Source organism: Musa acuminata, chromosome BXJ2-4 (assembly GCF_036884655.1).
Source record: "Musa acuminata AAA Group cultivar baxijiao chromosome BXJ2-4, Cavendish_Baxijiao_AAA, whole genome shotgun sequence".
In the NCBI taxonomy this organism is placed as follows: domain Eukaryota; kingdom Viridiplantae; phylum Streptophyta; class Magnoliopsida; order Zingiberales; family Musaceae; genus Musa; species Musa acuminata.
The window spans coordinates 30,668,950-30,688,883 of NC_088341.1; the positions used below are offsets into that span (position 1 = coordinate 30,668,950).

General features: G+C 40.9%; 2 protein-coding genes across 3 annotated transcripts; both read left to right on the forward strand.

The window, feature by feature from the left end:
- The first annotated feature begins 40 nt into the window (after positions 1-40).
- On the forward strand, positions 41-5,264 carry LOC103984610 (DNA-directed RNA polymerases II, IV and V subunit 9A-like). Its single transcript, XM_009402180.3, has 4 exons — positions 41-228; positions 316-391; positions 2,307-2,465; positions 4,567-5,264. Exons 1-4 carry the CDS (start codon positions 98-100, stop codon positions 4,648-4,650), a joined length of 450 nt encoding a protein of 149 aa, XP_009400455.2. The 5' UTR covers positions 41-97; the 3' UTR covers positions 4,651-5,264.
- A 7,136-nt stretch (positions 5,265-12,400) lies between these two features.
- On the forward strand, positions 12,401-14,532 carry LOC135610262 (GATA transcription factor 4-like). 2 transcript variants are annotated; one of them, XM_065104559.1, is made up of 2 exons: positions 12,401-13,205; positions 13,270-14,532. In XM_065104559.1, the coding sequence occupies exons 1-2, from the start codon at positions 12,831-12,833 to the stop codon at positions 13,933-13,935; spliced, it is 1,041 nt and encodes a 346-aa protein (XP_064960631.1). In that variant the 5' UTR covers positions 12,401-12,830; the 3' UTR covers positions 13,936-14,532. The 2 variants fall into 2 exon arrangements, with proteins under 2 accessions (XP_064960631.1, XP_064960632.1); XM_065104560.1 differs by having other exon boundaries at positions 12,405-13,181.
- Positions 14,533-19,934: the final 5,402 nt, after the last annotated feature.

Here is a 19,934-nt window from a genome sequence, read left to right on the forward strand (position 1 = left end):
AAGTCAACGTTGACTTATCTTATTAGTTTTATGTGGGCCAAAAGTAGGACCTCTGATTGGAGGAAGCCTGCCTTCAGTCACGTGTCTACCACGTGATATGCGTCCCCGGGGCTCGACTATAAAACCCGGCCATGGATCGCGATCCCAAGAAAAGAAGCGAAGCGGAGAAAGGTGGTTCGACTCCCAACGACGGCCGACCATGAGTACCATGAAGTTTTGCCGTGAATGGTAAATGAGTGCCCTATTCTCTCTGCCTCTTCCTCTCTCTTCGCGATGATCCATCTCTAACTTTCTTCTTCCCATTGTCGGAAACAGCAACAACATCCTGTACCCCAAGGAAGACAAGGAGCGGAAGGTCCTCCTCTTCGCTTGCCGCAATTGCTACCACCAGGTTCCTCGATCTCGGCTTCCTTTCGGTTTTTTTGTTGACGTTTGTGCTGTCGTCTCTCCTGCACTGGCGAGCCTCGCTAGGGTTTCTTTCCCTTTATATTTTCGGCTGTTTTTTCACCAGCATCATTCCACGGTAGCTATTGCGACACTATTGCGCATATACGTCTTCGACCTCTATTAGATTCTAATCGTTTTGGTGGAAGCGATTGGGTTTTTGTTTCGAAAGGGAAGTGTGAGGAATGAGGGAGGTAGGTCCGACCTTGGATTGAATATAAAAGCACATGAAAAGCTTATCAGTGTCAAGGCAAACGATTGAAAGTAAGTTGGTGCCGATCTGGTTCTGCAGAACCCACAAAAATTTGCTTGGAATGGAGATATATGATTAGAAACCAAGGACAGAGAGCAAAAGATCTTTAACTACATACATGTAGTAAAATGCTACATAGATAAAGATGGAAATGAACACATGATGCGAATCACAAGGAATTCACTCCAAGATGATTGATCTTGCTGGATTTGAAACATGACCCTCTGATAATCTAACATTATAAAATGCTTAAATAGATACCTGAAAATGGGCATAAGCTCAAGGTGCCAAACATTATTCGATACCTCACACATTTGGAGTCTGATGCTTCCAGTTACTACCGGATCAACATCTGCGTCATCACTCAGAATTGGATTTTATTTGCTAAATATTTTTTTATGTATTTCTTGAGGATATTTTATTTAGTATAGAAGGATCAGTTGATCAAGACATATGACATCCTTCTGGGTTTTTCTTAGACCATAACCCAAATAAAGCTACCCTCAACTATGCTTCAGAATAAAATGTTTTAAATGATTGCTTTGATTTTATCAACATGATATGGTGCCAGGCTCCATATTTTTGTATAATATGTGATTAGGTACCAAACTAATTATATGCAAATCCCTCGTTATCAGTTTCTTTTTTATGTTATATATTGTCGGGAAGAATCAAGGTACTTGTTCTTGTTTACCTGTCCATGTTAACATGACATTTACCAATGATGATTTTCTTTTTGCTCCTTTTACTTTGATGGTGAATCTTCCACTTTAACTTTATACTTATATGGATATCATGGATGTGGACGTCACACAGTTCAGAATGTTTAGAGACATGTACCTTGTACCTTATCATTTGCCTAATTTATCCAGAAATTTGTGCAGACCTATATGTCATTTTAGTCCTCTCCTTTGCTAAATGTGGCTTTTTTCTTTCTAAACTTGACATAGGATTCAATTTCTAATCTGTATGGTTTATGAAGATTTATGAATGGCATTTCTTTAGCATCTCTGAGGTTGCCTAAAAGAAATATATTTATTACCAAAAAGGCTATTCTATGATATTAGAGCACAAAGAATTATTAGTATAATTTATGCTTATAGTGTATATATTCGAATACCAACCGCTACTGTCACACAAAAATAGTGACACATAAGCTCTTTGGAGGAACAAATATGCAATAATAAATTTGTATAGGTTTTATTTCTTAGAGATGTTCTGCTATTTTTATGGTTTTGTTGTTCTTCAATGGAATAACTGCAAAGCTAATTTCTTTAATGAAAAATAAAATGATGAACCTTGTTATATTAATTTTAGTTGGGTATTTTAGATGGTTCACAGGCCAAGTTCTTCAATTGAATTAGTGTAAATCTCTTGAATTTGTTTCTTACAGCTCTTGGTTTGAAATTTCTTGATTTACCTAAAGATATTGCTTTCTTTGGAACTCAATAATGGGAAATGAAGAACTTGGTTAGATTCTGCCAAATTACTCAATATTTTGAAGTATACATACCTAGGTTAGTTTATCCCAAATTACTCGAGATTTTTAAGTGCCTCTAATATACAGTTATCCTCAAGTTTATGATGAAATGTACTTTTCAAAATGCAGGAGGTTGCTGACTATAGTTGTGTCTACAGAAATGAGGTACATCATACTGCAAGTGAACGCACTCAAGTCTTACAGGATGTAGCAGCTGATCCAACTCTTCCTCGTACAAAGGCAGTTAAATGCAGCAAATGCAATCATCCAGAAGCTGCTTTCTTCCAGGTCAGATCTATTTCACCTATTTTACTTTTGAGAATGCAAGATTTTCCTACCCTTGGAAAATGTTCTCCTGTGGTAATGTATATAGATGTGCTAATTGGCTATTTTCTTTTTGTTGCTTCGGTGAAAGACAAAGAGCATCTTGAAATCTCTTTTCTTCTTTTGATGGTAATGGAGTCCTGTTGTTGGTATGGATGATGGTGGTGGCATTAGTATTGATAAAAATAAGGATATATGTATTGACAGCAGTAATTGTGGTGCCAACAACCAAGGTGACGATAATATTTACCACAATTATCATTGTTGTTGCCACCATCACTCTGTCTTTAACACCACATCATCATCATTTTGGCCATCTCCATAACCAGACATAACTATTACCAAAGATCATATCATCGTCATTTTCATTATGATGCTTAATAAGACGTGTCAATGTTCAGCCCTAAAGTACACATAAGGAAAGATGTTATATCCAACCACTACAACATACTGGATCTAAACAAATTTTGGTCCAAGAATGCATGGGTAGTTATTTTACTACCAGTAATCTCACCAACATAGTTTCTAAAAGCAACTGGATGGTAAAAGATTTTCCTGGAAGTACTTATGGTGTTTACTTTCATCTGTCATTATTTAAAAATATTAATAAAAGTATAGAAAACATGTTTAGTGATTGAAAATGGGAAACTTTTTTATGAAATAACTATTTTCATAATTTTTATTTTTCCATGTAGTTTGAAATACTACAAAAAAAAATTTCTCATATTTTCTTTTTTACTTAAGCATGTCTTCATTATCATCATTACTCCATTCTCCATAATATTTTGGCAGAACGACTATAATGCCATGCCACTTCACCTCCACCTCCACCATCACCATTACATCATATGCCTTTGGTATTATTGTCAGTACTCCCGTCACCAATACCATCCTCTGGATGCTGTTGCTGTCCCCACCAACACTAATTAAGCAGCACTTCTCTTATTATTGAGTTTCAATGGTCATGCTTTGCTCCTAGCTGATGATGATCGTCTTTTGTCAAACTAAGTTCCTAATTTCTTTGAGTTAATGTTATACTTTAGTTCATAAGATGTTTGTTTTAGCAAATTTTGCTTTGAGCTTCTAATTGTATTCTTAACACTAGATACTTGTCCTCTATTGTTTTGGCTTTTGTAATGTATCTCTCAGCCAAATTTTTAGGTAGCCGCACTATCTACTTGTTTCAGTTATTCACCTTGTGGTCATTCAATTAGATCTTGGTGTTAATGCATTTATTCATCAAAAGAGGCCATGGAGAATACAAGAAGTTATGTATATATGTAAAAGAGGATGTGCGTTCCACAATTACTTTGTGGCCCACACTGTAGGACATCATTGTTATTGTTGCTTGTGTTGCATTGCGAGTAGGGCTCAGCCAATGGTGTAATATATGTAGGATGGTGCTCTATTTATTTGACTGTCAGCAGGAGAGATGCCCTGCAACCATTTCATGGATGATCTGATACTTAGCATTATCTTAACAATGTGCGATGCTTCTTTAGGCAGTGATCTAGTAGTGAAAATCTCTAAATGAATGGTAATGGAAAGAGTTAGGCTCTAGTCTACTTTATTGTTTCCTTTGAACATGTCTCGAAAATTGACGCCTGAACCAATTGAGAAATAGACGTTATTCTTATAGATTTACTAGAGGAGCGACTACTTTTGACAAAGAAGTTGACCAATGTTTAGCATGTTACATGTGTTTGTTCATAAAGGAACAGCTGCGGCTGTCATAGCTTTATTTTAGCAAGTTGTTTTTGCTGATTTAGATGTGTGAAGAAGGCCCCTTACTTTTTCTCTACATATTATAGTGCCCTAGATGGATTATACTACAGCTTAGTTCTCTCTACATATTATAGTGTTAGATAGAAGTCGGATAGGTAAATGCTGCTAATTACTTGAATACGAGCAAGAAAGCTTTTGTCCAAGTAATAACCCTTTCAGCTGTCATTTCTTGAACAGACTATGCATTAATAGGTGCCGATTTAATTGGCTTACGTTTCTCATTCTCTACTCATTTTTATTCTCTATATAGCTTACACGGTATGGTGCCCAATGTTTGCAGGCTGCTAGCAGGGGAGAGGAAGGAATGACATTGTTTTTTGTCTGCTGCAACCCAAGCTGTGGCCATAGGTGGAGAGAGAGCTGAGTAGATACAAAACTTGCAGTTCTATTAGTCGATGATAAAACCAGTTCATATATAGTTGAAGAAGTCTTGTTCTATTAGATCAAACTGACATCTCAATTTTAATGATTGACGATCATAAAACAAAAGATGTATTTGCTCATGACATCCACTGGAAGCTAATGGCTTACAAATTTAGATACGCACTCATACAAATTAATCAGAGGATTACAAAGTTGACATGTTTGAGGTTGGTGTTGGGGCTTCACATGGTATCGGTTTCCAGCCGCCCCTCCTGCAAGTTTGACTTCGACTACCAGTAGTAAGCTGGTGCGGTGCTGATTCTGGTGTTACTTGGTAGGTGTTCATGTGGCCAGACTGGCGCCTGCTGCTTCGCAGAGGCCACGGCGTGCCACCCACCTCCTTGATCTTGGAACAGTTGCCGAGCCTGGCGGCAGCACGGTTATAGGCGATCAGCTTGTCGACGGTGCTCGATATGGACCAGACGCCCGACATCGAGATACAAGGAAAGGAAGGCTTGCATGACAGGTGAGAGAGTGAAGTTGATAAGTAGGAGGGCCATGTCTCCGGTCATTGCACCTTCTGCCAACAAATTGGAGCTCAAGGAGCAACACGAGAGTAAGGTTGACTGCAACTCATAATTGCTAATAGTTAGTACCGGTTAAAAGCAACTTCTTCAAGCTACGTGAATGTGCTTCGTGACAATGGTCAATTTCAATATGAATTGCAGAGCTAGCCTACATGCAAGTTGTGCAACAAAAAGGATACGTTTGTGTTTGCTCCTAAAAGAGGGATTGTAGTGATGGAATCACTGCCGTTGTTCCTTCTGCTTTCGTTGTGCCCGGCCAACTGCCTTCTGCAGCTCCTCTCGGACTCGTCGAACTCGGAGATCACATGAAACCTGCATCATGTTTCAAGTCCAAAAAGAAAACCTCTGAGTTCTATCGAGGTCTTCAGTTCAACTTCTCACTACTTCGGTGGCGGAAGAACCTGCTGCACTGCTGACAGAAGCGCTCGGTGTTAGACTCCGAGCACCACGGCTCTTGGAGTTTTGGACTGCAGCTCGCACTCCTCCGCCAGAACCTGTCCACCTGGAGCCTCGGCAGTCGAAGAACCAGCAGCGGGCGGCAGCCGGGGTATATGCCTGTGCTGGGCTGCAGCCTAGTAACAAGAGAACGAGCCAAATATGTGAAGGAGACCACCAGTTCCCGAGCTCCCAGAAGTCCCATAACGGGACTCTGTCTTTTCCATGTTGCTCTCCCATTCTCCATCACTCCTGCAGCTGCTACTGCTACAAGTCACAAGCTGTTTCACTTTCTCGGACACACGGATAACGGCGGCTGCCTTCACCGTAAAAAGACGCACATCACGCAGAGGACATTTGTCGTGGGTTGAGACGTGTTCGCTTAATGGGCCGGTCTTGGATAACTAAATCTTGATCCGCAACCAATTGGATGGGTGACGATCACCCCTATAATTACCATTTTAGCCTCTACCGGATCGCTTTTCTCCCACGACCGCGGATAGGCCCCGCAAGCTCTTCCACTCTCGGCGAAACCCTAACCCCAGTCGAATTCGCGAGTTTCGTCGAATGGCGTCGAGTTGCGTGCGATCCATGAGCCGCCGCATCGCTCTGTCTTGCCTCGGGTCACTCGGTGTCAGATCGAGACCCGTCGCCGCCGCTCCGTGTCCGATCCGCCGCTTCTCTACCCTCTCCAGGTGAGTTTCTCGATTGGTACTGGGAGTCGTTTTTTGGACTCGGGATTTAGTTGGCGCTTTTATTTGTGATTCGGACGAAGGATTCCTGTCGAGTTGGGGTGCTGCGGCGGCTCCCTGTTCCCGTTGCACAGCGCGGTGGCGGCGGCGAGGCTGACGTCGCGTTTGAGCGCCACCTCCCGCGGCGGCCGGGCTCTCTCACAGGGTATCCTCCGCCGCACCTATCCCGGACTCTAGTGCTGTCTTTGTTCTGTCAGTGTTTCCAGTTATCCGTGAGTAGCTTTGTTTCGAGCATTTAGTATTTTTGCTTTGTATCAAAGATTTCTTGCTACTAGTCGTGAATCTATTTGTAGAATTTCTACTTGTACGCTATGTTTCGACAGGAAAACTGAAGTCATCTCAAATTGGTTTTCTTGGTTTTGATTTAAAACATTAACGAAGCCATCACTTGCTTAATTTGGGATGCGAATTGCTACATGACTCCAACTTTTGACTGTTTAGAACTGTTAGTACTTAAGACTCTATATAATCAATTTGTCAACCCTGTATAAGTGAATTTTTCCTGAAGTTGTTTGTGTTTCTTAAAGAAATATTTTGGAAGTCAGCCTCTTCCTCATAATATTTCATCAATTAGCCTCTTATGTGGTAAAAACTTTAATAAAATAATGCATCCAAGACTATCATTGTTGGTAACAGTTTGACACGCTTAAAACCCATTATTACCAGGTCTAATTAAACCAAACTTAATTAAACTACATATATCTAGCCAACAATTTGCACAGTTGATTGACCTGTCCTGTGTGCTTGGTGTTTTGTTGGTGTGTGTGGGGGTTTTGTGTTGAATTCCCTTGCTGTTGACAGTTATTAATTGATTATGCATCATTATCTACTTTTTATAGTCTTCCTATTAATGCCTTCCAAAAATATCTTGTTCTAGTCTTTGTTGAATGTCAACCTTATGATATATGGTGCGGTTGGGTAGCTGTTTTCTGTATGTTCACCGTGTTCTTTCTATTGTTCACATTGTATCTCTTTGAAGTGTCACCTAGTTTTTCTTAATAGACTAACCTTGGTTTTCCTTAATTGAAAGGATCAAGTAATGAACACTTTAACGTTAACTACTCTAAGTACATTTGGCCATTGCATTATATGAAGTAATTGACTGTACTTAAGTTGCGTATTAATTATTATTAAATGATTTATCTACTGAGAATTTTGTCTGCTATGTTGAGGATTGCAATTGCAATCACATCAAGTAAAACAAAGATATAAGCCAACTTTACTCCCACTGTCTTCATCGGGCTTCTCTTTATGACGCTTTAAATTTGAAAAAAAAATATTTTTTGTGTGGAGGTTAGACCTAAGAATTACACATCAAATAGATGCAGATATGACAATTAGTATAGTAGCACACCTTTACAGAGGGATATTATGGCCTAAAAACTCATGATGCATCACTGCTAGTGATGCTTGTGTGAGAAGCATTTACATTCTATTCATATGATGCTTTTGAGGAATAGACACCCCTTTTATTGTAAGAATTCTTTCATGATTATCTTTTTGTTTTGACAGCTTCTGGATTTGAAGTTTAAGTTATGAGAAAAGAAAATTTAAGATATTTTATTAAGGCACTTAAAAAGGAAATATTGAGTGGAACAACTAGATTTTCTACAATGACTAAGAAACAATGTGGATCACTTGTTATAAGAGGAAAGAGAAACTGGATGAAGGTTGGCCACTTAAATTCATAATAGGGGTGGCTGGATCAGAAGATCAAAAATGAAAGATGACAGATGTGAAATTTGAATAAGTATTTCCAATCATGCGACTTGCTCATAAATGTTCTCCCTGGTGGGTTGGAATAATGGAAACTGACTTCTTGAATGAAGTGGAATGAATTGCATTTCTAATGCTAAGACAAGGTAGTTGGTGACATGTATGACTTGGCATTGTGATTTGTGATCAACTTTTGATGGCTTTTTTATCTTATACCTATCGACAGAGTCTTTCCTTCATGAATTGGATGGCTAGTTGAAAGTGGTCTTTTGTGGTTGATGTTTGGCTGCACGATCTTGCTTAATTTATTCTGTAGAAATTGATGTGATTATGTGTAAGTTTGTATCGTGGATGCAGTATCGGCTTTAGTCACTTAGGTGCTAGTTAGGACCTCATTACTCTTATCCCGTAGCAAAAATTCTATTTTGAAATGGTTAGGTAAACTGAAGATTTACAATGCTCAAGAACAAAAGCCTTTCTTGATAGATATGCCATTGTTGGGCCTATTCTTAGCTTTGTTGGAGGCTTTTGTTTAAATTATGGTAAAATATAGGACATTCTTGTGCCTGTTCACGGTTGTTCTGAAAGATTCTGTACAAGATAGATTCTACTTCCTATTACTTCCTATGCCTGAAAGTTGTCTACATGCTACCCTGTATCAACCGTAAAGCAAGGTGCTTTGTATCTGATTGCTGTGAGGAAAACTGGTACAAGCAACTTTGCATGTTGGATACACCTTTATTTAACTGAAAATTCTCTGAAGTATAATTTTTGGGTTGAAATAGCAGTGAGACAGCTAGAGTTGAGTTTTTGTGCAATTCTTGCACAGAAGAATGTCATATTGTTTCCTATTAATTTATTTAAGAGTTTTGGGAAATGCTAATATGTTTGTTGCACTTTCAACGATTAGTACAGTTTAGAGTATAATGACATTGTCCTTTTTCCAGATCACATTGATGGTACATGAAGCAAAATTGCTTCGTCCTTTTGCTATTTTCAAAGGTTGGTCCATACTTTTGTTGTTTCTCATTGCTGCCATGGGAATTGCTGATTCATCCTTTTGTATATAGGACTGCTTTGGTATTTTTCATCTTCCTGATCGTAATTGAAATATTTTGTTCTTCTCTGATGAGTTTGTCCATTTGTATGTTCCATCCAGAGACGGGTCTTTCGGTCGGAAGGTGATTCTTGAAGTCTGACCACAGTCGGAGTGTCTTTTACCTGCTCAGGGAGGTGTGGGAGGTGCACGAATTTGTAGAACTCGGACGTCAATGAGTTCAAATTTTACAGAACAAAGGATGTTAAATAATTGCTGAATTCATAGTACCTCAATTCCAAACGACTTTCTATCTTCTTTTGTGCTGTATTTTTTTTCCCATCCATAATTTTAGTATGGTATGCTTACAAACCTGTCAGCTTGAATTAGGTTTCTCTCCAATTTCAATCTCAGGAGAATAAAGGAACTTGAAATCTATGGATAACTGAAATGGAGAATTCATTACTTTAGTTGCTATTGAAAATTAGTACTAGGCAATTTTTGAGAACTATAGTTATTGACTTACGTGTGTTGATGGATCGTCCTTAGTTACCTACGGCTCAATGTAACATGATGTTGTTTTTTGGGACAGATAAGTCAGTAGGTGGCTTGTCTGATCTAACCAATCTGCACTATTGAATACCTCTTTGTTTGAATGAATCGTGTGGTCTTGTGTACTCTATTGGCTCCAACTGTTCACATGATTTAATATCACGGTCTGGTCGGTTATCAGATGCGTAACCTTTATGAGAAACTAGAACATAAATGGTGGTGATTCATTATAATTAGCAATTTGTTTGATGCTGATCGAGATGTGTGACGCAGCTACTAGTTCAGTTCAGTTCAGGGGAAACATCTACTCGGTTTGGGTGTCTGCTTCTCATGCATGGTGGGTAGGTACCGACTTCCGTTGTGTAGCGTCGTAGCATCTCATCAAAGTTTACCAGCCACAGGTTGGTTGGTAAATTGGTAAACGACGTAGTGTGTTTGTTGTATGGGAAATCACATGGTGGTCTTTTTGGTAAAAAAGTTTCGATTATCCTTTGGCACGACTATTCTCGAATCAAATCCCCAAATGAAATCTTTACACTTGGAGATGGAGAAAAAAAGGTGATTTGATGATGGTAAGTTTCAAACCACCAACGATCGAAGGCCTTTGTGAATGTCAACCATGTCCCGCACATGGTAAGGTGTGTTTGATTACTGAGACTTCGGACTTCACATTGAGGCCACCTGCTCCTCCGACCAAGTTTCTTTTACCTCCCCGTTCTCTCTCTCTCTCTCTCTCTGTCAAGATGCACAGATGACAACTTGCTACCAGTTATGGTTGCACCAAGACCGAGGTAACTGCCAGTTAAGCAGCATCAATGCCCCGAACACGCTGCCGAGCTGCCAATGGTGTTCAATTCTCAAGGGAAGAAAGCCCCTGTTTTCTTCCATCCAAGTCTCCTCCTATATATACACAATTCACCCATTGGATAATGTAAAAGGCACAAAAAAATTCAAATTCCGAGGACGGGCGCACAGAGTAAAGCAACCACCACGCAGATGGGTTAGAAAAGCCATGTCGGACGCCATCTGCCGCACGTGCGCTCCACATGCTCTGCACACTGGCAGCTGCTGCTGCTTTCGTCCGTCGTTAAAAGACGGAGAGGAGCAAAAGAGATCACTATGGAAGGAAAAAGGGAGGATTAAGAGAGAGAGAGAGAGAAAAAGGGTTTTCCCAGGCAGGCCTTCTGACGACAGCCACGTGCCCGTGGTCCACCAGAGGACCCCGCGTGGAGCGGGATGCACACCCGCAGCTCCATCCTTCGGCAGCTACCCGACACGTGGAGGGGTGTCGAAAGCGACCGCCACGTGATGATGGGATTGTCCAGGGGCGATTTCCCAAGTCGACCGCCGACATCGACGCGGGTCTGCTCACCCGCGGAGCACCCACCACACGAACGAGTTAACTTAAGCGGATGATTCAAGTAAACAAAAGTGGATGAAAAGGGGGGGAAGAAAACAAGGGAAAGGAGGGGCTGGCACTCAGGCCCGATCACGTGTAAGCGTGATCAGAGGCCACGAGCGAGCACGTGCGGGGCGGGTGGGTGTGGGATTCCTTCCCCGCCTCGGGATCCCCATCACCCTCACGTGATTCGATGCTGCTCCGCCCTCCACTGTCCTCTTCCCACATGACAGCCACGTGGATGAACACCGAACCCGGACCCACCACGGGCCCCGCCCGACGCGACGGCTGAGGGATCCTCAGATTGTCGACGCGACGGTGGCACATAAAAGAATAAAAAAAAAGAAATAAATAAATAAATAAATAAAAAGGTGCGTGGTCCTGGGCCGTACCGGGACCGGTTGTACAGCTGGCGGCCGAGGCCTCGTCCATCGCCCGGGTCCCGCCTCGGACGAGGTGTCGTACGGACCGTCGCGTGAGAGTGAGTGCGACGCCAGTGTGCGGTCGCCCTCGTGGCCCGAAGCGGCGGGGAGGTGCAACGCCAGCCGCATGATTGCTGGGAGTCTCCTCCTCGGAGATTTCACAGCTGTATCCAGTTGTCTCGCGTCGGTAGTTTTATTTCCTTTCCCCCTTTAGCTTCTCGGCCATGTCAAACACATGAGAGAGAGAGAGAGGGAGGTAAAGGAAAGCTAAAGGTAAACGGTTAGAGAGAAAAGGGCGGAGCTTTGGTCCCCACGGCGTCCGACACTACACATGTGTTACCGACCACTCGCCTCACCCACAGTAACCTCCACCCCCTCCGGCTCATCGGCCGCAGCACCGCTGCGGACAGGGAACAGGACGCGTCCCGCTCCATTTGCGCCGCGGGGACCACCACCTCCTTATCCGATGGACAGCGCCTGCGCTATTCCACAAGCCGCAAGCCGATGGGATCCTTTCGTGCATGGACGGCAGCGTCGGAACGCAGTGGCCGGCGCAGTCCCATGACGTACGGGTAAATCTTCCTTTAACGTCGTATAGACAGACAAACTCACCACCCTTGTATTCGTCCCCTGCTACTCCCCCGGCCGAGAGTCGGTCTCCGCAGTCACCGTTGGTAGGCATCAAGATGGCCAACCCAAGTGCATGTCAATCAAGCCACATACAGCATGAACGTGGCCATGCCACATGGGCAGTACCTCTGACAAAAAAAAAGAAAAGAGAAAGAGAATATATATATATATATATATATATATATATATATATGTGACAAAACTCACATGGTAGAGGGATAAATATGAGGGGGCAGCAGAAGAGGAAAAAGAGAGGAAGCAGTGAAAGTAACAGGACTTTAAAGAGAGGAAGGGAGGTGGGGGCGGGACGAGACGAGGGCAAGGGATGGATCAAGTGCACGAGCCACGACTCCTTTTTTTAATGTGCTCTCCACCCGGTCCTTCTTCCCAGTCCGAGACCCTCATTACTTCCGCATCGCCATCGACATTATTTATCATTGGCCTCATCATGACCGGCTCCATTATTTGTAGCAGAGTTGCAAGTTAATGAGTGCCATATTGACCCCAATCCCATCGCCATTTCTTCTCCCTTCTTTCGCTCGCCCTCTCTATATCCACCACCACCGCCACCGCCACCCCCCCTAACTAGGAAAAGAACAAGATTAAGAGCTCCGAGGACCATCGTCCTTCGTTGCTCCCCTTCCCTTTGGCGATGGTTCCGGAGTGGGAGATGGCAACGGGGGTGGATTTTGGGATGGGAATGGAATTTGGATCCGGAGCTCGTTATTCTACCACAGCACCTGTTGTCGCGCCGCTTACTCCTACCACTAGCGCTACTGCCACTACGCCTGCCTACCTCTACGGGGCTCTTCCGCCCACCGCCGACGCCAGTCTCCGCGTCGATGACCTCCTCGACTTCTCCGACCACGATCTCTACGCTTCTGTTGGCGTCGACGCTCAATTCTACGCCACCACGACGACCGTGCCCGGAAGCGGTCCGCCGTCGGGACAGACGTTCTCCGGTCGCCAATCTCAGCACACCACCTTCGACCTTTACGTTCCTGTGAGGCAACCACCGGAGCTCCGAGTATGATCTGCACGCGCTTGCTTTAGATGAACGAGTGCTTGAAGCTTTTGTATTGTTTGTGCAGCAATGCGAGGACGCGGCCGAGCTCGAGTGGCTGTCCAAGTTTGTGGAGGAGTCCTTCTCGGACGTGCCTTCTTATCAGTCCGGGGCGGCCGTAATTGCGCCCTCGTGTGAGGCGCAGCTCCGGGCGGAGCAGTCGGCCAACGGCCGCGGAGCTCGGGGCAAGCGCTCGAGGGCGACCATCGGTGCCGTTTCGGCCGCCGCATGGTCCTCATTGGTGACGCCACCGCATCCACCGGCGCAGAACTCGCCTTCGTCTTCGTCCTCGTCGTCGTCCTCCGAGTTCTCTCCGTCGAGGCCGAAGGCGGGCGGTGCCGACAACGGAAACAGGGGCAGCAGAGGGAAGAAGGGTGGAGGAGGCGTGGGGTTGGAAGGCGGGGTGCGGCGCTGCACGCACTGCGCGTCGGAGAAGACGCCGCAGTGGCGGACGGGGCCGCTGGGGCCGAAGACGCTGTGCAACGCGTGCGGCGTGAGGTTCAAGTCGGGTCGGCTCGTGCCAGAGTACCGGCCGGCAGCGAGCCCCACCTTCGTGCTCACGCAGCACTCCAACTCCCACCGCAAGGTCATGGAGCTCCGCCGCCAGAAGGAGCTGCTGCTCCTCCGCCACCAGGAGAACGACCCCTCCTCCGCACGGCCGGATCTGCTGTTCAGCGACTATGGGGTTTGCTGAGCTGAAGCCAGGCCCCGAAGCTGCCCACGGCCGCCCGCCGGCCGGGCGGTCGTTCTCCCACCACCGCATTATGGTTCCCTTGTTTCTAAATTTGTGCCCCCCAACAAATTCTTGGGTTTCTGTTGTGAAAGGGTCTTCCCGAATCGGACGGTTGAGATCTCATCGAACGGTCTATCTAGATAAGAGATAGGAGTAAAATAAACAAATGAAATGATGGAATAGGGGATGGGAAAGCACGTGACTTGCCGCTGCAAGTGAAGTGAAAAGAAATAAATATCTCGGTCACGTGATGACAACGGGGCGACGGTGAGGAGACGAGCAGTTGTTCCTCTCCCACCTCATGCATGTTTCCCCGGCTAATGACATGCAAATCCTATCCTTGCGTTCGGTCAATCATGGAGATGCTTTCTGCCTGACATAACGATTGGGGAGGGAGGGAGGGAGGAAGAAGGTAAGAAGAGGAGTGTCATTTACACTGTTCATCCCTTCGTTAATCCTCAATCCTCTTGTGCACGCCGACATGTTTATACGTATAAGGTTTTCGTAATTCTATAATAGAAATATTAGACAAAAATAAAGTGGTCAATCCTGTTGAGTTTGTCATTTCTCACTCGACCTGAGTAGTTTTCCTAGGCTTAAAATCCAAGAAAGTAAGATCACCTTCCAGTTATATTGGTTCAACTCACAGTAGTTACAATGGAGCTATAAGCACGCTAAAACTCCAAACTCAATTATTAACGACCACTTAGGAATCATAAGATCATAATATTCATCTAACAATAATAGAAGATGATCACGATATAGGTAAATACAGAATGATTTATTATTATTATTATTATTATTATTATTATTATATATATATATATATATATATATATATATATATATATATATATATATATAATTCTCAATAAATTTATAATTTAAGAATTAATCACATATTTAAGTATAAGATTTTAATAGCGCATGATTGAATGAAATCTCTCCTTGTATGAATACATATTATCTTAATAAATAAAATTATTTTTTTCACAACAAATTCTTACGAGAGTTTTTTGCTTCGATCATAGCTCTCTTTTCCTTTTATGTCAGCTTTATAATTTTTCATGTTGCATCAAAGATAAAGACATACTGACTCTTCAATACTGATCTCCTAGCGTGTTTGGAATAGATCTACTCCATTTTGTTGCTCTGATCAGCCTCCTCTAGTGATTGAACAGCTTCTTCGATATTTCTTCATTATTGTACAATTATCTTTGCTAGGTGTACCCTCTCCTCCTACCTACTACTTTAGCATTCTCATCCTCTTTTCGTTAATTGTCAAACTCACTAGTGCCTTGGATCCACGATTGACCTCTCGACGATAGTCTATTACTTATCATCATCTTTTCTACTACGCCATAAACACTCGTGATCGAGAGAAGAACTCAAGAGAGAACAAAGAGATCGCCCTATTCTGTATATCTAGATCCTTCCTTGTGCACTTCTCAAATTTGATTTCCTTCATCATATTAAATCCTCTCCTATGCACTTCTTAGATCTCCATCATCGGTGCATTTAAACTAGATCATCAGTTGATTGGATTTCTCTTATTGAATTACAATGTCTTCTCAATATGTCTTTACATTTGATGCTCTAATTATTATTTTCATAGGAAACAATAATTCATCTTAACCTACAGAACTTATATCTAGCAACTCTAATCCCCTTTAAGCTCTCTAAAGATGACAACTATATATCTTGGTGAGTACAATTCACCAATCTTGGATGTGATCTATTAGGTTGTATTGATGACTCTCTTAGTTGTCCACCAAAACAAAATCCTAATATCAAGAGAACCTATCATAATAGTAAATCTGGATCTCAGGACTACAACAATATCATTTTATTCTATAAGACATTCAAGTCTTATGTTGGCTCTATAGTATTACTAATCTTTTCATATAGCACTATAGTAGAAGCATGGTCCAAGTTACCTATCACCCTCACCAATCACTCTTGCACTCATATGCTAATTTTTTTATGTACTTTGATAAAAATAATATAAGAGGAATGTACTATTATTGATTATATACAAAACCTAAAAGTTATAATATATAATTTGACTTTAATAAGTCATCCTAAGTGATGAAGAAGAAGTCATTTTTCATACTCTCAATGACCCAAAAGATGAATATAAGGAATTGCTGATAGTAATTCAGGCATGTGACTTATCAATATCATTTGATGAACTATATAATAAATTGATTAATCATAAAATATATATGAAATAAGAAAAGAGAAAGATAAGACCAATAATCACACTCCAATTCAATTAAAAATTTAAAAGAAAAAACAATCGAAGCAAAAAGAACTTCAATAATCATCCTTCATTTTCTTCTTTTTACTAGCTTACACCTCTCCTTCCCTCTTGCTTAGGGATGTCAACAAGGCAAGATAGAAGTGAGGAGTGCTTCTCTTATCCTCATCCCCATCTCATCCCCCATCCCAACCCCATTTCCTATTTAGATGGGGGCGGAAATGAGAAGTCCCCATTAGTAACGAGGAACTCATAGATTCTTTATATTCTCCTAATTAATTTATTTAATTAAAAACTATCAATTAATAATATCAAACTTTACAACTAGTAAGTATTATATCTCATGCCCATTTTTTTTTAACACGTGTATAGAATAATTCAGAGCAATATACACTAATAAAATAACTTATTCAAAATAAATTCTAATTTCTTAAAAAAAATAAAATTTGGCATTAAAAACGAAGTCATAATGATTCCAAAAACATATAGTCATAAATCTAAAAAATTAATCTTGATAGAACAATTAGAAACAAGGATCAATATCAAGTCTCATATTAGATCTCATACATGTTATGTAGGGTTGCAGACTAAATAGACTATCCTCCCAATAATCGATAAAGATACTTTATTCTTCGCGATGGATTCTCTTCTCTCCTAACAGTAGATGAAATGAATTCATATCATAATTCCAGATAAAATGATGTTCCTCATCTGCCAAGGTGTAGATACATTCCTCCTAATAATAGATGAAGGAACTGTTTAGTTGCCACGTTTAATGATCCACTTGCCCTTGAAAGGAATCACCCTTCAGTATAATGGATCACCTATAATTGATAGGGATCATCTACGTCCTTTTATCATAGTAGTATCATATATCTTATTAGTTAAGACTTGTGCTATCACATATATCCATAGATTATACTAGAAGAATTATATGAGGAATTCAATTTAGTAGGTGCCACTCGATATATGATGGGCGCTCTTCTCATGTAAAGCATGACGGGTAAATATCTTACATCCATACTAATATCTGTAGATCACTTATCTGTTAAACAATCATAATTAAACTCATAAATCAACCTCAATAACTTAAAATATAAATGACATATCAATATCATTAACATCATGAATCAAAATATAATTAACCCTCAATCAACTTGAACCCTAATTGAATTAGTCCAATCAATTTGAATCGAATTTAATTAAACTAGAACCTAGTTGAACCAATTAACAATCTTCATAAGACTACTAGAATCATCCTAGACTAGTCTAATTTATATTTAATTAAGTTAAATTTAAGTTTGAATTAGTCTAAGTTCATTTCATAATCATCCTAAATCGGTTAAATCAAACTAATTCGATTCAAGTTTAATTAGTAGTCTATTGGGCCAAAATCTATTAAAGTATGAACTAAGAAAACTTGGGCTGGCTCAAGCAGTGCCCACAAGTGGGTGAATTTTTGCCCAAATCTATACTAAGACAAGGATTTGAATAATGCTAGAATTATCATAATAAATTTGTGCTATAGACTGGGATAAGACTCCTAAATTTTAAGAAACCAATATAACCAAAGTAACTCTAACGTAGTATCAACGAGAGCATGATATTTTTTGCTTCGGTACTTGAAGGGACAACAATGCTTTATTTCTTATTCCTCTAGAAAATTAAAGAACAAAAAAAATAATAGTATAATGTATATTAGTAGGATCACATATTCGTATCACCTTAGTTGAAAATTATAGCCCATTAAATATTATTCCTTTTATATAGTGTAAAATTCAAAGTACAACAACATAATCAATAGATGATGGAGTCGTCGTCTAAATGAATTGCATATGATATATCCAGATGTACGGCAGTAAGATAAACAAGACAGCTAATAAGTTATCAATAAATAATTATATCTTTTTATGGTTCTTCATTTATGGCACATATTTAATATTTAGTTCAATATAGATGAGTCTCCTACTCTGTTGTCAAAGATATTGGCTCGAGTGAGAAGATCGAGTGCATATTTAGTTTAACTAACTTAAATAAATAGTAACTATAAGAAGAAGATACTTCGATCCCGAAAAAAAAAAAGAAAATAGAGAGAAGCTTTGAGATCATAAATGCCACGGTGTGCTTGTAAGAAATAGAATCTTTTCTAGATTCCGATAAAATCCAGCCCTCAGATTCGACTCGAGTCGGATAATTACCGGACAAACACGTGCGGTGTTCCAACTACCACTTGACAATACCATTTCTACAGATTGGTGACGAGTCTTCTTCAAAGTATGGCAAGAAGCCACATTTCCAGTTCCATCTCCATGGATGGTTGAGAACATACCAGCTTCTAAGCTCAGAGGCTTCTGGTTGACACAACCACCAAGTCAGATTACAAATTAGATTCCTCCTGGAACAAAAAAGAAGATACTTGGGAATCATTTCTTATTCAACTTTCTTTTCGCTTGTCTTTTCCTCATACAATAAATATCGTGCTAAATTAAATTTATTTATTTCTTTCCAACAATCGAATCTTATGCTTTTAAAGGACTGCAAATTAATAACCGCAGCATCATCCCAAGAACTCATGCTTCTTAGCTATCTAGGATTCTCTTGTTTTCCTTGTTGAAATCGTATCGTAGTTGATTGCGAGGAAGGAAGATGTAAGCCCAAGCATATCTAACACACGAACAACATAGAAGAAGAAGAATAACAAACGAATTAGATGGCACAAGCACATCTAACACACCCTGGTACTCCAAGAAACCTTGACAAGATAGATACTTTTATTCTGTTCGAATATTTTTGTTGCTACGGACAGAAGCAAGCTGAGAAAACAGAAACATGCATACACTCGATCGACGTCAACGTTGCACGGGAAGCCCACTGAAGGCTTATGGTCGGCATGGAGGTAGATTCACTGGAGGCTTATATGGACTTTTGCTTGGATACGGAGGATTCGGCTGATGGACAGGAGCCGAACAAGTAGGGCCGCAAATGTTTGATTTCGGTTTAGTAAACACCTCGTAAGAGTAGTATCTGATGAAAATAATAGAAGATAAGAACAATTACTGAAAAAGTTTTATTGAAAAAGTGAAAAAACTTTATTTAAGAAATAAAAAATATATTGATTAGGAGAAAGGATTTCCCTCAACAGAATAGAGGATTTTCCAGAGATTTTCTCCCTCATATAGTTGGAAAAATCTTATCTTCTATCAGTACCCTGACGTAGCGATGGCAACAGTAGATGATGGAGGAGATGATGAGGGTGAAGCGAGCTCGGTGATGATTCCCCATATGATATTTTGACGTTGCTGCAGATCTTGCCTCTTGTCCCATCTGTTCTACATAAGGAGAAGAAGAAGAAGAAGACTTGACTGAGTGGTCCGTCTATGGCTGCCTTTCGTTTTCCTTTTTCTCGTGGGTGGAAACTGACTTCAATCGTTGACTGTCTGCAGCTTCAGCCATGGGGTTGTTTTTGGGAACACGTAAATAACTCTGTGTTTTTAATCTTATTTAGTTTTTATTTGGTAGCTCTGTAACCAGAAATGGTTGTAGTTTCGATCATTGTAGGTGAAACATTTGCGTCGATTGATTCATCCATTCTCTCTTCGTTTTGTGTTACTGCGTCTATTTTCTAAATTTTTTATATAATTATTTAATTAACCTTTCGTAGTTTTTTTTTAATTAGAGTTATGTATTTATATTATTACTT

Bases quoted from the DNA above. Each gene is read 5' to 3' on its own strand.
- LOC103984610 (XM_009402180.3), top strand. From the start codon at position 98: ATGCGTCCCCGGGGCTCGACTATAAAACCCGGCCATGGATCGCGATCC. The intron at 229-315 runs GTAAATGAGTGC...TGTCGGAAACAG, and splicing joins ATGAAGTTTTGCCGTGAATG to CAACAACATCCTGTACCCCA. The intron at 2,466-4,566 runs GTCAGATCTATT...CAATGTTTGCAG, and splicing joins CAGAAGCTGCTTTCTTCCAG to GCTGCTAGCAGGGGAGAGGA.
- LOC135610262 (XM_065104559.1), top strand. From the start codon at position 12,831: ATGGTTCCGGAGTGGGAGATGGCAACGGGGGTGGATTTTGGGATGGGA. The intron at 13,206-13,269 runs GTATGATCTGCA...TTGTTTGTGCAG, and splicing joins GGCAACCACCGGAGCTCCGA to CAATGCGAGGACGCGGCCGA.